The 14,599-nt window shown below is 51.9% G+C and overlaps 5 protein-coding genes across 5 annotated transcripts; 2 read left to right on the top strand and 3 right to left on the bottom strand.

Moving 5' to 3' along the window:
• Positions 1–1,454: 1,454 nt before the first annotated feature.
• PODANS_5_11250 (uncharacterized protein) lies at positions 1,455–2,888 on the top strand (the record flags this gene model as incomplete). The annotated part of the gene is made up of 1 exon (XM_001905651.1): positions 1,455–2,888. The coding sequence occupies one exon, from the start codon at positions 1,455–1,457 to the stop codon at positions 2,886–2,888; it is 1,434 nt and encodes a 477-aa protein (XP_001905686.1).
• Positions 2,889–3,072: 184 nt separating this feature from the next.
• On the bottom strand, positions 3,073–4,443 carry PODANS_5_11240 (uncharacterized protein; the record flags this gene model as incomplete). Its single annotated transcript, XM_001905650.1, has 1 exon — positions 3,073–4,443. One exon carries the CDS (start codon positions 4,441–4,443, stop codon positions 3,073–3,075), a length of 1,371 nt encoding a protein of 456 aa, XP_001905685.1.
• A 288-nt stretch (positions 4,444–4,731) lies between these two features.
• PODANS_5_11230 (uncharacterized protein) lies at positions 4,732–5,492 on the bottom strand (the record flags this gene model as incomplete). The annotated part of the gene is made up of 2 exons (XM_001905649.1): positions 4,732–5,070; positions 5,181–5,492. The coding sequence occupies 2 exons, from the start codon at positions 5,490–5,492 to the stop codon at positions 4,732–4,734; spliced, it is 651 nt and encodes a 216-aa protein (XP_001905684.1).
• Positions 5,493–8,994: 3,502 nt separating this feature from the next.
• Positions 8,995–12,615, bottom strand: PODANS_5_11220 (uncharacterized protein; the record flags this gene model as incomplete). The annotated part of the gene is made up of 1 exon (XM_001905648.1): positions 8,995–12,615. One exon carries the CDS (start codon positions 12,613–12,615, stop codon positions 8,995–8,997), a length of 3,621 nt encoding a protein of 1,206 aa, XP_001905683.1.
• An 878-nt stretch (positions 12,616–13,493) lies between these two features.
• Positions 13,494–14,514, top strand: PODANS_5_11210 (uncharacterized protein; the record flags this gene model as incomplete). The annotated part of the gene is made up of 3 exons (XM_001905647.1): positions 13,494–13,882; positions 13,975–14,168; positions 14,222–14,514. The coding sequence occupies 3 exons, from the start codon at positions 13,494–13,496 to the stop codon at positions 14,512–14,514; spliced, it is 876 nt and encodes a 291-aa protein (XP_001905682.1).
• Positions 14,515–14,599: the final 85 nt, after the last annotated feature.

Here is a 14,599-nt window from a genome sequence, read left to right as displayed (position 1 = left end):
ACGGTTAGACCTCTAGGGAAGAATTATCACAGGTAGAAGCGGTGTGGAATTGATAATTCGTATAAAGATAGTGTGTCATTAGGTCAATACGTTAGTTTCGATGTAGGGTAACGACAGTTTTGTGACTTAGACATGTTAATGCACCTGCTGTGGCTGGTGACAACTGCTGTCTTATGGTGGTCTGCATGTGACGCCTGTCGCCCGGTGCATCATTTCTCCGACATCGACATCCGCCTACAACCTGGAAGGCAACAGCCGTCCTGGGTTGTCAGCTGCCGATATATTTACCTTTCCTATTACTCTATTTCACAGTGCAGCAGGCCAACAACCATGGATAGCAGCCTGTGTTTGGTGCAGCAAAGTCCAGTTTGATGACTCTCTCGTCAAATGCAAACACACCACAGAGGAGCAGTACCATGACCATAAAAGGCTATTTGGAAGCCTCCTTATGGTTGACAGGGGAATGTGGATCTTCCCCGCCGACTTGACCATTTATGACACTTTCCCGATTTACCAGCTCCAACAAGAGCAACTTGGTTAGTATGTCCCGGCTTAAGTCTTTTGGATCAAATGACAGAAGAAAGAAAAAAGACGACAATCATCTAGGTAGGTACCTGCCTAGGTAGTGCCTGGTCGGTTCGCAATTTCGATTCAACTACCTACTCCATATTCATCCAACACTCGGCACCCGCCATCTTCCACTCATCGTCTTCCTATTGACTTAGTTGAGAGTCACGCTTACCGAATCACCCAGATTGCATATTCATACTTTCAAACACGTGCATAGAGAAATGCCCATTCGCCTAGGACCTTTCAGAACATGGAACGGACTCTGGGTGATGTCGGATGAAGCACATTGGAAGCGTTCAGCTGGTAGTTTGGGCTAGCGACACCTTGGCAAACGTGCCAGTCATATTGATACTCTTTCTCCTTTATTCGAGCAAACAAGTTGAGCAACAAATGTTGAGACTTGGGTGACCAAGACAGTATCTCGCCATACTTGCCTCCATACTTGGGGAGTCGGGATTACAGAGGGTTGTCGAAACAGCGTTACATCGGCTTCCCGTTTGGGATCGGATCGTGCAAAAACCTCTGCCGAAGCCATAACGGGTGAGTTATCCGGCAACACTTACTCATAAATGGACACGGAGGCAAGTCTCATTGGCCTGTTAAATCATCATTGGAGCGCATCTAGACTCGCCCGGAAATTCTCTGGCCCACCAAGCGGCTAGCATCTCGCTGCATGATCTTCCCCAGTTTCTTGGCCTCGAAAGGCGAGGCTGTAACGGCTACGCGAACGCCCGCCAACCTGGTTTTATCGTGCATACGGGCATTTTGGCAGTGAAGTGTGGAGTCTGAACGTAACATCGTGAGGTTTCTGTTGACAAGTGATCTTCATCTCATCTCGGGCGCTAGAGCGTACTTGGGCAAGTCCTGAGACAAGGGAAATCATAATGGCGAGAGAGAGGATTCGGCAGTTGTATCCACAGTCAAGTTCTTCTTTGCGCTTTGTTGACGGAGAAATATGCCCGATGTGGCTTGAGGCCGTGACAGCTGTAGCCCAGGGCCGATCCCAGGTTGACAATGGCTTATTTCAAGTATATAAGCCAGGTCACCTTCGTTGGACGCTCCTCGGGTTCACCTGCCAGGCATCCAGTCTCTTGTCTGATCATCAAGTCGCTAAGATGAGAATCAACTCCAGCGTTCTCAGCCCAACGGCACTGGCAGCCCTGTCTCTCCTCGGATTCGCAATCCCTGGAGCTGATGCTGCCTGCAGCTTGCCAACCTCGTACAGGTGGAGAGACTCTGGCATTCTCGCACAGCCAAAGTCGGGCTGGGTCTCCCTCAAGGACTTCACCCATGTCCCCTACAACGGCCAAAACCTCGTCTATGGCACATACCACGACGGCCGCAACTATGGCTCCATGAACTTCGGCCTCTTCACCAACTGGTCCGACATGGGCCGCGCCAGCCAGAACCAAATGAACAACGCCGCCGTCGCCCCGACCCTGTTCTACTTCCGCCCCAAGAACATCTGGGTCCTCGCCTACCAATGGGGTCCGACAGCCTTCTCCTACCGCACCTCCACCGACCCGACCAACCCCAACGGCTGGTCCTCCGCCCAGCCCTTGTTCTCGGGCACCATCGCCAACTCGGACACCGGCCCGATCGATCAGACCCTCATCGCCGACGACAAGAACATGTACCTCTTCTTCGCCGGCGACAACGGCCGCATCTACCGCTCCGTCATGCCCCTCAACAACTTCCCCGGCAACTTTGGCACTTCCACCACCATCATCTTCAACGGCGCCAAGAACGACTTCTTCGAGGCTGTTCAGGTGTACACCCTCAAGGACTCCTCCCCCACGACCTACCTCATGATCATCGAGTCGATCGGTGCCCAGGGCCGCTACTTCCGTTCCTACACCACCACCAACCTCGGCGGTTCGTGGACACCCAACGCCGCGAGCGAGAGCAACTCCTTTGCTGGCAAGGCCAACAGCGGCACGACGTGGTCGAACGATATCAGCCACGGTGACTTGGTCCGGTCGAGCAACGATGAGAGGTTCGAGGTTGACCCGTGCAACTTGCAGTTGTTGTACCAGGGGAGGTCGGGGAACAGCAACGAGTATAACCTATTGCCGTACAGGCCTGGTCTGTTGACGTTGACGAACCCGGTCGGATCGCCTAATCCTAACCCTGCTCCTGGGCCGACGTCGACTGCTCAGACGACGCCGCAGCCGACGGGGGGGAATGGGGCGACGGTGCCGAGGTGGGGACAGTGTGGTGGGCAGGGGTATACCGGGCCAACGAGGTGTGAGGCTCCGTATACGTGCACGGTTTCTAACCAATGTGAGTTTGCTTGTTGCTCTGAGGATGAGGGATGATATGCTAATGAGATACGCCAGGGTACTCCCAATGCTTGTAAACAGACACCACAATACAGGAGTGACGTGCAAGAAGGATCTGGTCATCAGCTTGAGGATTGGCAAAAGAGCAAACGGCAAAAGAAAGCAAGGAATTCTTTCACCCACACATTTTGTACCTACCTACCTACTTCATAGTACATATTCAACCCTTCGCCCTTACTCTCCCAGTCCCCACCCCAAAAGGCAAAGGCTTCCACAGCACCTTAACCCCAAACCACCAAAGCTCATCCTGCCACGTATTCCAATAATGACTCCCAAACGGCGTAACCCGATTGATATACCGTATCCCCACCGCATCCAACGCAGTCTGCAGCTCCCTCGCCTGAGGGAACACAAAATCGTAGAGTCCATAAGCAACCATGATCCCCTTCTTCAACAACCCCGGGTTTTGTACCGCAGAAGACGCATCGATATACGGCGTGTTGGTAGCAGGGGAAAACATCCCAAAGTAGTCAAACATGTCGGTGGCATTGACAAACATCTCGTACGTGAGAACACCGCCCATGGACAACCCCGCAAAGGCGCGACAGCTTGCGTTTTGGCAGACTTCGTAATTTTGTTCGACCCAGGGGAAGAGGTATTTCTCAAAGTTTTCGCGAACGTAAGGTGCGGGAGGGATGGGGACACTGTGGGATCTGTTGCCGTAGATGAACTTGCCTCCTGAAGCGTCGAGGTTGTAGAAGGAGGGGGTGACCACCACGGTTGGGGGGATGTGCTTCAGGCGGATGAGGTTATCCATCACATGGCTCATTCGTCCGAGGTTTTCCCAGTCGGCGCCGTTGCCGCCTGCACCATGGGAGAGATAGAGGAGGGGGTATCTCTTCTCGGGGATGGTTCCGTATTCGGCTGGGAGGTAGATGGAAAAGTCGTGGATGTCAGGGGCCGGATGGATCGATCCGGGGGAGGTGTAGTTTGCTGGTTTGACTACACCACGGTGACCTTCTGGTGCGTCGAGAGCGTAGTCAAAGTTGGTGTTGAGTTCGGGTGAGGCCTGAAATTTGTCATCGAAGGGGACCTGGAAGCTGGAGGCTACTTGATCGCCTTGGACGTTTTGAAATGGCGGGAGGTCTGGGTCGATGACGAGATGGCCTGTGTCGATGCTGCAGTTGGGTGCGTAGTTGCAGTTGACGAGATACGCAAAGCTGTAGATGCCGCTTGGGAGGGGTGTTGTGTATGTCCATACACCATCATCCGAGGACTTCATCTCATATGGCCACCTGTATAGCGGTTCTGCTGGGAGCTGAGGTGAAGGATTGCTGACATAAAAGTCGCCCGGCTGGTAGTCGTGGGGATCATAGCGGCCGTTGAAGCGGTACGACGTTCCTGTTGTGTGGAACTGGTCGGTGAAAGGTTGAATTCCGCCTCCTATTAGCACCCGCTGCGCAGTTGCGTTGACATAGCAAAAGTCGACCTCGTAGCCAGTGGGACCACGGCCTGTCTTGCGAATGGTCACCGAAGCCGAAGCTTCTAGCGACAGTAGGCTCCCGATCGCAAGAAAACTTCGTAAAAGCATGCTGCATGAAATGGGATTTGCCTGCTTCAACGGAGCTTGAAGATTAATGGACGGTCGCTCTTTATAGGCAGCTCTGAAAGTATGCTCATCTGTCCCGGAGACCGGGTTGACAGGCACCTCATGCGGGGTTATTTGGATAAATTGTTCAAATGTAAGCTAAGTCGGGGACGCAGCACCTGTTGGATAAAGTCCCCTTCTATGCCACCATCGCTTGTGCCATCTTCCGGATATGCGGGCTTGGTTGCCCCGTTGAATGCTTTATGTGGAAGACAGGCCAAATCTATGACATCAAAGGTTGGAAAGTGCAAAGTAAAACCAGGGATGATAGATATCAGTTTCTGATAGTGGCTCGAGGATCCACGGCAGGTAATTCTGCTTCCAAAGCTCTTGCTGAACGCGGTCCATGTCAACTGGTGGCATCATGACCCATTTTGCTTTGCACCATTCCCAGTATGACGAATACCATCCAGATTGATCCCAGTCAATGATGGCAGCTACCTTGGGATTCTCCCCACGAGTTACGAGGATATTGCAAGGAACAAGATCACCGTGAGTGAAAGCGATCGGTACCTCATCTTCGAGGTCTATGTAGCAGGCCTCTTGGAAGAGACGCACTGCATCACTGGCCTCCCATGGGCCGTGAAGATTGCTGCTGTTTTTGAGGAGAATATCATTGAGGGGTCGTCTGTCGACAGCGCCTGCGGCCACAGCCTGACGAGCTGTTTCGAATCCATCACGGCTTCTGGCAAGCTGGAATCTGGAGCACCTATGTAATTTTCTCCCGAGTTTTGCTCCAAGCTCCGCCAACTTTGGCCCATTCCGCGAAGCTCGAGACAAAGCGCCTGTCGGTCAGACTCCCCCAAGTCTTTCCAGCCTTCAGCTCTAGAGGAAGGGAAGTCATCCTCGTAGACACGCTGTGAGCGCAGGAGAGGCAGCCGGTGGGCGCCAGTTTGAGTGATCCAACAGGTGAATTTTGCTGATTGTGTGTTCAAGACATACTTCGTAGTTGAGGATGGAACTATTTTGAGGATGCCCCCGCACAGTTGCATAAATACATTGGCCAGTGCGGGCCGAGTGCACGCGCCACTCGACAATATAGGATGCAATTGTTTTATGCAACTCGCTCTCTGTTACTCGAGAGACCAAACCTGCTCCCCCCAGACAAGGACCCGCTAGCTTACTCACTTCCACTCGCCACCTCCTTTCCCTTGACGCATCTCCGTCTCATACCTATCCCAGCCTCTTCGTCAAAGCTGAAGGTGGAAACATCCACCACTGTGCTGCGAGCACCATGTAGTCTCCGATATTCACCCAATCGCCGCTCGGACTCTGCAATCACTGTTTCGACATCATATCCGCAAGCCGCCTATGCCGCACTCCAGATGTCCATGACTCCCTTTCTTTCTGCCACAGGTGTGAGTGTCCTGGCTGTCTCCGGGTCATCTCGGTCCCACATGTGGTAGACATTTCCTCCATGAGAGATGATGCATTTGAATGGTTCGATAATGAGGAGAGTTGCCAGCTTCAACACATCCTCATATTCTAATTCACCCTCTCCATCCAGATTACCCTCATCATCTTGTCTGTCATCCTCACTCCGCTCGGGTTCGTCAACGTCCACTCGACTGGGTAACTGTTCCCAACACTTTTCCATGTTGATCCGGAACAGTGGAGTTGCTAGACAAGTGCAGTGAGTGGAGAAAGTCTTGATACCTGTATCCGGAATCGCGTTGCAATGGTTGATTTGGATCCCCTCCACAGTTGAGGCTGTGGTGCAACATAAACAAATCATAGCAAAGCGCGTCGATAAAATTAACAACGTCATCCGAATCGAAAACGCCCCAAAGCAAGGGCAATCTCCACGAGAAAGGCTGCCACGAATCTCTAAAACCGTGCAGCTGTCGAGCAAAAGGCTGGCTTTCATCATCGCCACATAGGAACAGGATATACCAGGCATCTTCGCGTGAGGTATCTCCCCTCATGGTATCCTCTTCACCAATACACATTCCAATCAGTGAGAGGAGCTCGAGCACTTGACCAACAGGCATAATGCTCACCGACAAGCTCTAAAACGTCAAACTCGCTAGTTCATAGAATGTTGTGTTTTCAACGTCCAACAGAGGCTTAGCAATAGCCGGTTTCTTCGACAAGATAAGCGAATACATTGTATGCCCTGAATATTATGGATTTCTGTGGAATTAGTAGCAATTAGCCAACATGCTCTCTCATACTTTCAGGTTTGCAAGTCCCAAAGTATCTCCAGAAGCCCCTCTCCGTCCTCATCACGCGCACGAATCGAAAGCTCTCCTGTATGGATCATCTCCCTGATTTTGTCTATATTGTCGGCTACCACAAGACTCGTCATGACTGATTCCTTTTAGTTGTACACAGGATAGGTCATTATACGCGGACAAATGCTGTAAAAGCCTTGCTGGTCAGGACCAGACGAATGGGTGATGGAGATCCCTTGTGACAGGAGCCAGGGTCGTGGTGAAAAGTCTACGTGCACGCAGAAATGAACGGAATTATTCCTAGGCATAATACCGCGCACCCTGTAGGTTTGAACATTGATCCGGAGCTGGCCCCAGCGCATCACGATCCAATTCGTACGGGTTGAGAGAGGCATCTCCTTGAATCCTGTTGGTGATCCTGTGTAGGGCCAGTTGCTTGAGAAAGACCTTGTCGTGACCTTTCGTGGGTCTTGGAACTTGGCCGGGGACCGATCAGCAACAATCATCGCAAACTTGGAAGCTGAGCTTGATTGGCCGTTTCTCAGATCAGGAACAGTCAGCGCCAGCTCATCTATTACTTCCCGAACACCATCAAATCTGCCCATCAAAGGTTCAAAAACTCGTTGCCGCCTCTACCCGTACCATCCGAGCAAGGAGGTCCTGATTATCCCGTGAAAGCCCTGCTGTGGATACCAATGTTGAGAGGCCTTCAATGTGTGTTTACTGAGATATCTGAAGGCTCTCCGGTCGGGATTGAATACTGGTCATGTTGCTCTCTGTCATTGTTTGGGTCGAGGACAGAAGGGTCTTGTTTTGGCTGAGAACTGTCTTAACCATTTCTCTCGCATCGGCTGCTTCCTGCGCGTTAAAACTCGCAGCATGTTGCGCAGATCCAGGAGTGAGTCGCCGAAGCGGGCATGTTCTCCTGGAGCTGCTTCATTGATACCTCTCGCCGACTTGTCGAAGCCCTTTGTTCGGTGGCCATGCTATGAATATCGCAGTGGATGGATGTCGAAATGTGCCTGTTGACCTCATTAATTGTGGTCAGCTCATTCTGATGCGTCGTCAATATCGTCTAGGCAAGCTTGCTCTCTCACCCTGTGATCATTGATATCGCCAACGTTGCTTCCCCCTTACGCTCCTCAAGCCTGCGCAGTAGTGCTGCCCTCTCTGCGCTGTGGAAAACAAATTTGGCGCGCTTCCATTTTGAGAGATCAGCTGGAATGAGATCGTACAGAACATGCATGTCCTGGGAGAAGCGCTGGGAAAGTGGCCTTATGAGCCGGGCAAGATCAAGCTGCATCGATGAAGCAAGTGACGACTGCTGCACTTCAGTCGCATATGCTCGGAGCTGGTGGAATAACTCCTGAACCGCAGCAAGGGCTGTACCACAAAAGTTATTAGTCGCCCTGCGTTCGATGGACTCAAGTAGTTCGGGTTCTGACATCTCTGCAGTTCCTGCACATCATCTTTGGCGTGGATGAAACCAGACACCAGCCCCGCTGTCGTCGAGGAGGCTCTCAATGTCGCGTCGAGCAGCTGAACAGCGGCAGCTAAAGTCCCAAAAGGCTTCCATTCTTGCTCTGTAAATGTCGTGTTGTTGGTCTCTCTACGCACGAGGGGGTCAATGAAGGTGCAATGACGGTGCTTCGGCTTCCTTCACGTCCGAATGAAGTAGAGTTCAGCTCCTAGGCACCCCAACACGAAAGCAAAGGTCGGGCACGTGGATTGTCCTGCAGGCTTAGCTAATCCTGGCTGGTCATACTGCCTCATGACTTTGGGCACGCAGCCACATCAATTTGGAGCTTTTCTTGTGCAGTTACGCAACCTCATTCGTCAATTTCCAACGTGATGTAAGGTATCCACTCCGAAGGTGCGACCGCACCTAACTCAGCCGTGCGACCTCAGCCTGGGTGACCTAGAGTGGCGATGCCCTCGGCATGCAAGTGACATCTTATGATGGCTTCACTCAAGGATTTTGGTTGTGGGAGAGCTCAGGAATCGGCCTTTGGGCTGAGGACCGGGAGGGTAATCTGGTGCTTCTGAGAATCTTTGGGTATATATTGGTTGGACCTCTATGCTCTTTGAAGCAGGTACTCTTTCTTTGTATCTAGCAGTTCAATATTGCCTGTGATTTGCCATCATTTCTGATTTCACATCACCACTGTCGGAACCACTTGTTAATGCCTAAAGAACACCCATCAGTCCTTCTAAAATAGTTGGAACCTAACCATCAAATTCACTCAACATCATATCTTGAACACCTCCTTAAATTACTCTTTACGGGTCCATGCCCAGCAGAACAGACAAAGGTTTCAACCTAACCATCATTAGAAAGAACAACCTCAAACTCCCCCCTAATCGGATCACGCTCCCTCGCCCCCCTAAAATAAGCAAGCGTAATCAACCTAACCACCCTATCCCCCTTCCCATAATCATTCAAGTACGCAAGCGACAGTATCGAACTAAGCTCATACACCTTCCTCACACTAACAAAACCACTACTACTCCGCGGCAACAACCTCAATATCAGCACATCCAACTCAGGGTCATGAAGCTTGGAGAATTGCAGCAGCGCATTGAACCGCAAGTTACTCAAGATCGTGGCTCCCGCGCCTTGGTATGTCTTCATGAGCATGTTCCTCCCTTGGTATTTTGTGTCTCCTAGCGGAATGCAGACGTCGAATTCCTTGAGCATGTAGTTGCTTTGGGTGTTGCTGACGAGGATGGAAAATACAATGTCTTTGGGGAGATTGAGGCTGTTGGTGTAGATGGCGTTTTGGTTGGGGGTGTAGGCTGTGCATTTGAAGACTGGGGGGCCGGCTGGGTCTTCGGGAGCTATGGCTGCCCTGGTGGCTAAACGGGCGAAGTGGGGAGTGGAGGGTGATGGGGGAAGGATGGGAGATGTGACGGTGGGGATGCTGCGAATGTGCGGTGCGTCACAGGGTGAGTATGCCAAGGAGGCTGGTTCTGAGGTATCCAAGGAGAAGATGGAACTGGCGGCTGTTGAGGCTGCGCGGGGGCGGAGAAAAGGATGGTCGCTGTCATCCTCTGAGCCCGAATCCTCATCGTCAGAGGCAGCGGTCGAGGGGAAGAGTTTTGGGACGATTGGATGGTTGGTTGAATGGAGGGTGCGCAGGGTCTGCGGTCCCTCCGGTGCCGCGAAAGCAAGACTACGTATCATGGTGGTGTTCTCGGGCGGCTGTAGGCTCGCGATGGCTGGGACGGGCTGGCCAGATCCGCTCTTCTTCAGGTCAATTTCGAGGTAGTAGATCGGCTCTGTTAGCTGCATGGCGAACAAGGCGGAGTTGGGAGTGTCATCTTCAAAAGGAACAATATCAGGCCCCTCGGGATTCTTGGGGTGCTTGTACGGCTTCATCAGGTTCTTGTCGTTGAGCATATCGAGTTGCACCTTTGCGAATCTGGTCGACCTCAGCAAGCGCAGGTCGTCTTCGACATCTGGCTGTACAGCCCTAGGAACCGTATTCCACAGAAAAAAGTTGTCTTTGGAGGTTGGGCGTTGCTCAATGGGCGGCTTGAATGGCAACTGTGGATTGCTGGGGTCCAGTTTGCGCTCCTCCTTGTCAACCGTGTACTGTTTCCTCATGTTAACGGTGAGATGGTCTGCTCCAAGACTGTTTCCTACTGCGAAACACGGCTGGTGGGGAGGCTGGGTGAAGATCAGTGTGTCAAAGTCCACAGAGCCAGGGGTACGATCGAGCAGACCGAGCATGACACCGTCGGCAACAATCTCATGGCGTAACAGTGGTGCCTGCGGCGGAGCCTCCTGGTCTTTACGAACAGTGTCCACTTTGAGATCAGGAAACATGGTGACCAGATCGGATCGGAGGTAGAATCCATATGTGGGCACCTGCGGACGATGTTTCTGCTCTTCTGGGAGGTGCTTGATGAAACGGTTGACGGCCTCCTTGATAGCTGCACGATCCATGTCTGTCCCTTTCTCATTACCCAGGCTAAGAGTTCCGTCAATCATCGCATCCACCCAGTTGGGATCGATGTAGAAGAACTTGAGGCTTTCCGGACTGAGGTGGGATGGGTCACTGATGAGATAATGCGCAGGGACGCCAGAGAGAAACATCCGGTCCATGACAAACGCAAGTACAACCATCCAGTCAGTAGAGACAGGGCTGTTTGTTTCGTCATAGACAATTTGGTGTTTTTCATCACTGCCCTGGGCAAGAGAAAGCTCGAGGGCTGCCTCCGTTGCCGCTTCGAGATATTGCTGCTCTATAATGCGGTTGTTGAGGTCAAGAGCACGAGTCTTTTTGGGCCCGAGGATGGGTCGGAACCAGCGCACCCAGGAAGAAGTGGGTGATGTTGCTGGATCAGACGGTCCGTCTACAGGATCAGGGGTTTCTGTTGGTAGTCCCTCGCTCATCTCATTGAGTCTGTTGACTGTATGTTTCATCCCATCCAAGACTTCGGCAAGTGTCCTCACGCTCGTCTCCCCTCCAAGTTTCTTTGCCGCTGCAAGCTTGATCTTGTGCATGGCCAACTTATGAATAGCACCCCTGAGCCGGGATAGTGCGGCCGTGAATCCCTGGTCCCCTACAGCGAGGACCCTGCCCAAGTTCCAAGCAGACGAATATGTCACATCCACAATTCCCAGCTCTTGATCAAGGATCTGAAAATCCTGACCTGAGTTGGAACAAGTGTCGAAATACGGGTTCTTGGGGACAACTGTGGGCGTGAAGGGACTTCGATAGAATGCCATAGTTGACTCGCCAGTCTGCATTCGGTACTTAACTAATGTGAAGCCATCTTCCAGTCTTTTTGCCAGGCGCTCACTAACTCTGTTTCCTTTCAAACTGTCTATGACATCCTGCGGTGGCCGAAGAACACTCAAAGATCTGCCCAAATTGACGAAGGAATCATAAACGTTGAGCATGTTTGGCGGCATGACGGTGTAATTCCAACTGTGCAGAGAACAAAGACTGACAAACTGTTTCTCCTCCGGGTTGGGGAAGGTCATCTGTTCGACACCCTCAATCGAGACGAGGTGAACCGCAACGCTGACTGGCGTTTTATTGTGCATTGGACCAGATCGTGCGCCAACGACGATGGAGAATATTCCGACATCCTCTGTACCGCCGATGGCCATTCCCGTTGTGTTGATCTTGCGCACGTGCGAGAGGTATGTGTACTGAGACACGTCTGGCTTATCCTTCTCGATCCTGTTGCCATTCTCGTCAAACGCCGAGAAAAGTGACTTGAACAAGTTCGATTTGATGAGGATGAATTCTCCTTTCTTGTCGTTGACGTTGCGAAACTCCTCTTCTCCATCTTGGATGGGGTTGGCGGCGTTTGTAATCCCCCTCATCTGTCCGACGGTCATCTTCATGGATAGCGTACTCGTTTGTTCCCACTCCTGCCCGGCAGGTAGATTCGGCAGTCCCTTCAAATCTCCTGGATTCAACTTGAGCTCTTCTTGCGTGAATGTGAACAGCGCCAGCCACGGCACCCTCCGCCTAGTATCGCCATTACCCTCCGTACTGGGGCTGCCAATTCTCTCCCACGGTAGATGGGGATCGCTCAACACAACGTGAGGCAGCATCCGGTTCTCTTCGGGGTACCCCGACGGCGGATAGACCGAATAGACGGACTGTTCAGGCAGCATAAATTGCGGTGCGTCGACGGAGAAGGTCTGCTGAGAGAGGAGCAGCAGTGGCTGGTCGTTATTCTTGGCTGTGACGGTCTGCTCCGCGGTGACAGTGTACTGGGGTCCTGCGACAAGACTCGGCGCCCAGAAAGAGTTGAGCCGTTCCTCGCCGGGGAGGAGATCTGGACCGTCGTCGTCTTCGCCCAGTAGGGCGAGGCCTTTAGCTTTGCGGGCTTTGTAAACATTTCTTCGGGCATGGCGGAGGGTGAGGTGGCGGGGGGAGTTGATTGCCCGAGATTTGCCGCCTGTGAAGATAGCCATCTTGGACTGAACCCCAAAACTGGAAAGCAGTCAAGGGCTATAACTCTAGCGTTAAGAGAAGTGTCGTGAAGTGAAGAATGAAGTAAGCTGCTGTTGGGCAAAACGTGAGGACGATGAGGAACTTGGAAAGTTGTTGTGCAGCAGCTTTGGTTTGGTCCGAGATTGGCCCACTTGCGATTTCCTCTCTCCCCCTCCCCACAAAATAGGCCAGTTATGTTCGAAGTACCTCGTTGTCTCCAAGATCAAAAAGTGACTTTGGGCGATACTTTTCCTGTTGAACAATGAGCACCACTATCCTCGAAGCAGGCAGACCGGAACCCCGCAGGGGTCACCTGCATTGCATAACAGACGGAACAGAGAGACCTATCGAAATATGCAGTACTACACTGCGTCACTGCATGTCTCAAGCGCGAATTCCGCAAGCTGGCATAATGGAACTTTGAACTGTCTGCTTCAGCCAGCCACTTTTGAGGATCATGATGGGCACGTCTGCATCATGAGCCGGATTGGGAGATGAAGCCGTACATCATGAGCGCTGAGTTGTCAGGCATCACGATCGTCAGGTGAAATCATCCGGTGTCAGGATTGTGAGTTTCATATTGTTCGTCTTTGGGTGATCTACAACCGCAGCGCGTGGTGGTTTGAGGGGCCACTGACTCCATGAAGGAAACTGCCATTATTGTTACCTCATATTTACGAAAATGATGTGCAGATTTTGCATGACAAGACGATATATAAGTTATGATGGCTCTGCTTCAACATTCTGCCTTTAGATCCTCTCACTTTGTCACCATCTTTCCCATTACCTTGACAAACAAAAGACATCTCAACTGTTCCACAAAGTATTTCCCATCTGCTTCAGGACTTGAATAGCAATCATGGTCGGCGTAACAACCATTGCGAACCTCAATGCCCCAGCCGGCAAGCAAATCAGCTTGTACTACAACCTCAAAAATCAGAACCTTGGTCTTCAGCAACGCAACGAGTCCACTTCGCAAGACCCCCCCACCGATGTCTATGTCTCTAGCATCACCGCTCAAGTCGGATGGATTGAGAACCCATCCCAGGTGGCCAGCGCCAACTTGACCGGTCTTCCACTTGTCTTCGGCTTCACTGAAAAGAAGGCCGATCCTGCTGTTCCCAAGCAGCTGAATCACGACGTCTCTATCCTTTCCCCTGTGTATAACCCTGTTGGCCAAACTCTCAAAGACAACAAAACCATCGCTGCTGTCAGTGACGGTGTGTCTGCATCTGTCTTCTTCCTCACGTATGTGCCCCATCTTACCTTTCTACACTTATTCCTCATCCCCTCTTCCCTTCGTCTGTTCAGTCAACCAGGCTTATTGACCTTTTACCCAGCGGGGGAAGTGGAAACGCCTACAAAATCGAGGAGGCAGTCGTCGGCCAAATCCAACCAGACGATTGGTCCGGAACCGCAGTCATCATCCAGGACTCATCCCTCGCTGCGTACTATTCCGAGCCCGGTGTTCGTCGGATCATTTACCAGGCTGCCGACAACTCCGAGATCCACGATTATCGCCCCAAACGAGGATGTAAGTAAAACCTAGCCCGGAACTCATACCGATTAATAACCATTTTTTGACAGACGTGAACATTGGCAACACCAACGCCAAAGATGCCAGTCCTCTTGCTGTTGTCACGGCCGGCAGCAAGGCCTACCTCTACTACGTGAACACACATGATCAGGTGAAGAGGATCGTCAAGAGTGACCTCTCCAACCCGGACTCGTGGGGTCAGGAGCAGGATGTCAACGCGCCTAAAAAGGTTTCAAAGGAGAGTCAGATTACTGTCATCTCTGCGGGTGGGAAGAATCATTTGTTCTATGTCGCTCAGGGGGCGTCTGACACTACGTTTGAGCATATTGTCGACAGCCAGTGAAGGCGGGGACGGAATGTGGCTTGGATCTGACTTGCTGTCCACCTTTTTGTTAGGTTGGCATCACGATCGTTTCCTTCTCGGATAG

The sequence above is a fragment of the Podospora anserina genome, chromosome 5 (genome assembly GCF_000226545.1).
Source record: "Podospora anserina S mat+ genomic DNA chromosome 5, supercontig 10".
NCBI lineage: Eukaryota > Fungi > Ascomycota > Sordariomycetes > Sordariales > Podosporaceae > Podospora > Podospora anserina.
Note: the sequence above shows the minus strand (reverse complement) of the source record. Positions and strands in the feature narration are given on the sequence as shown.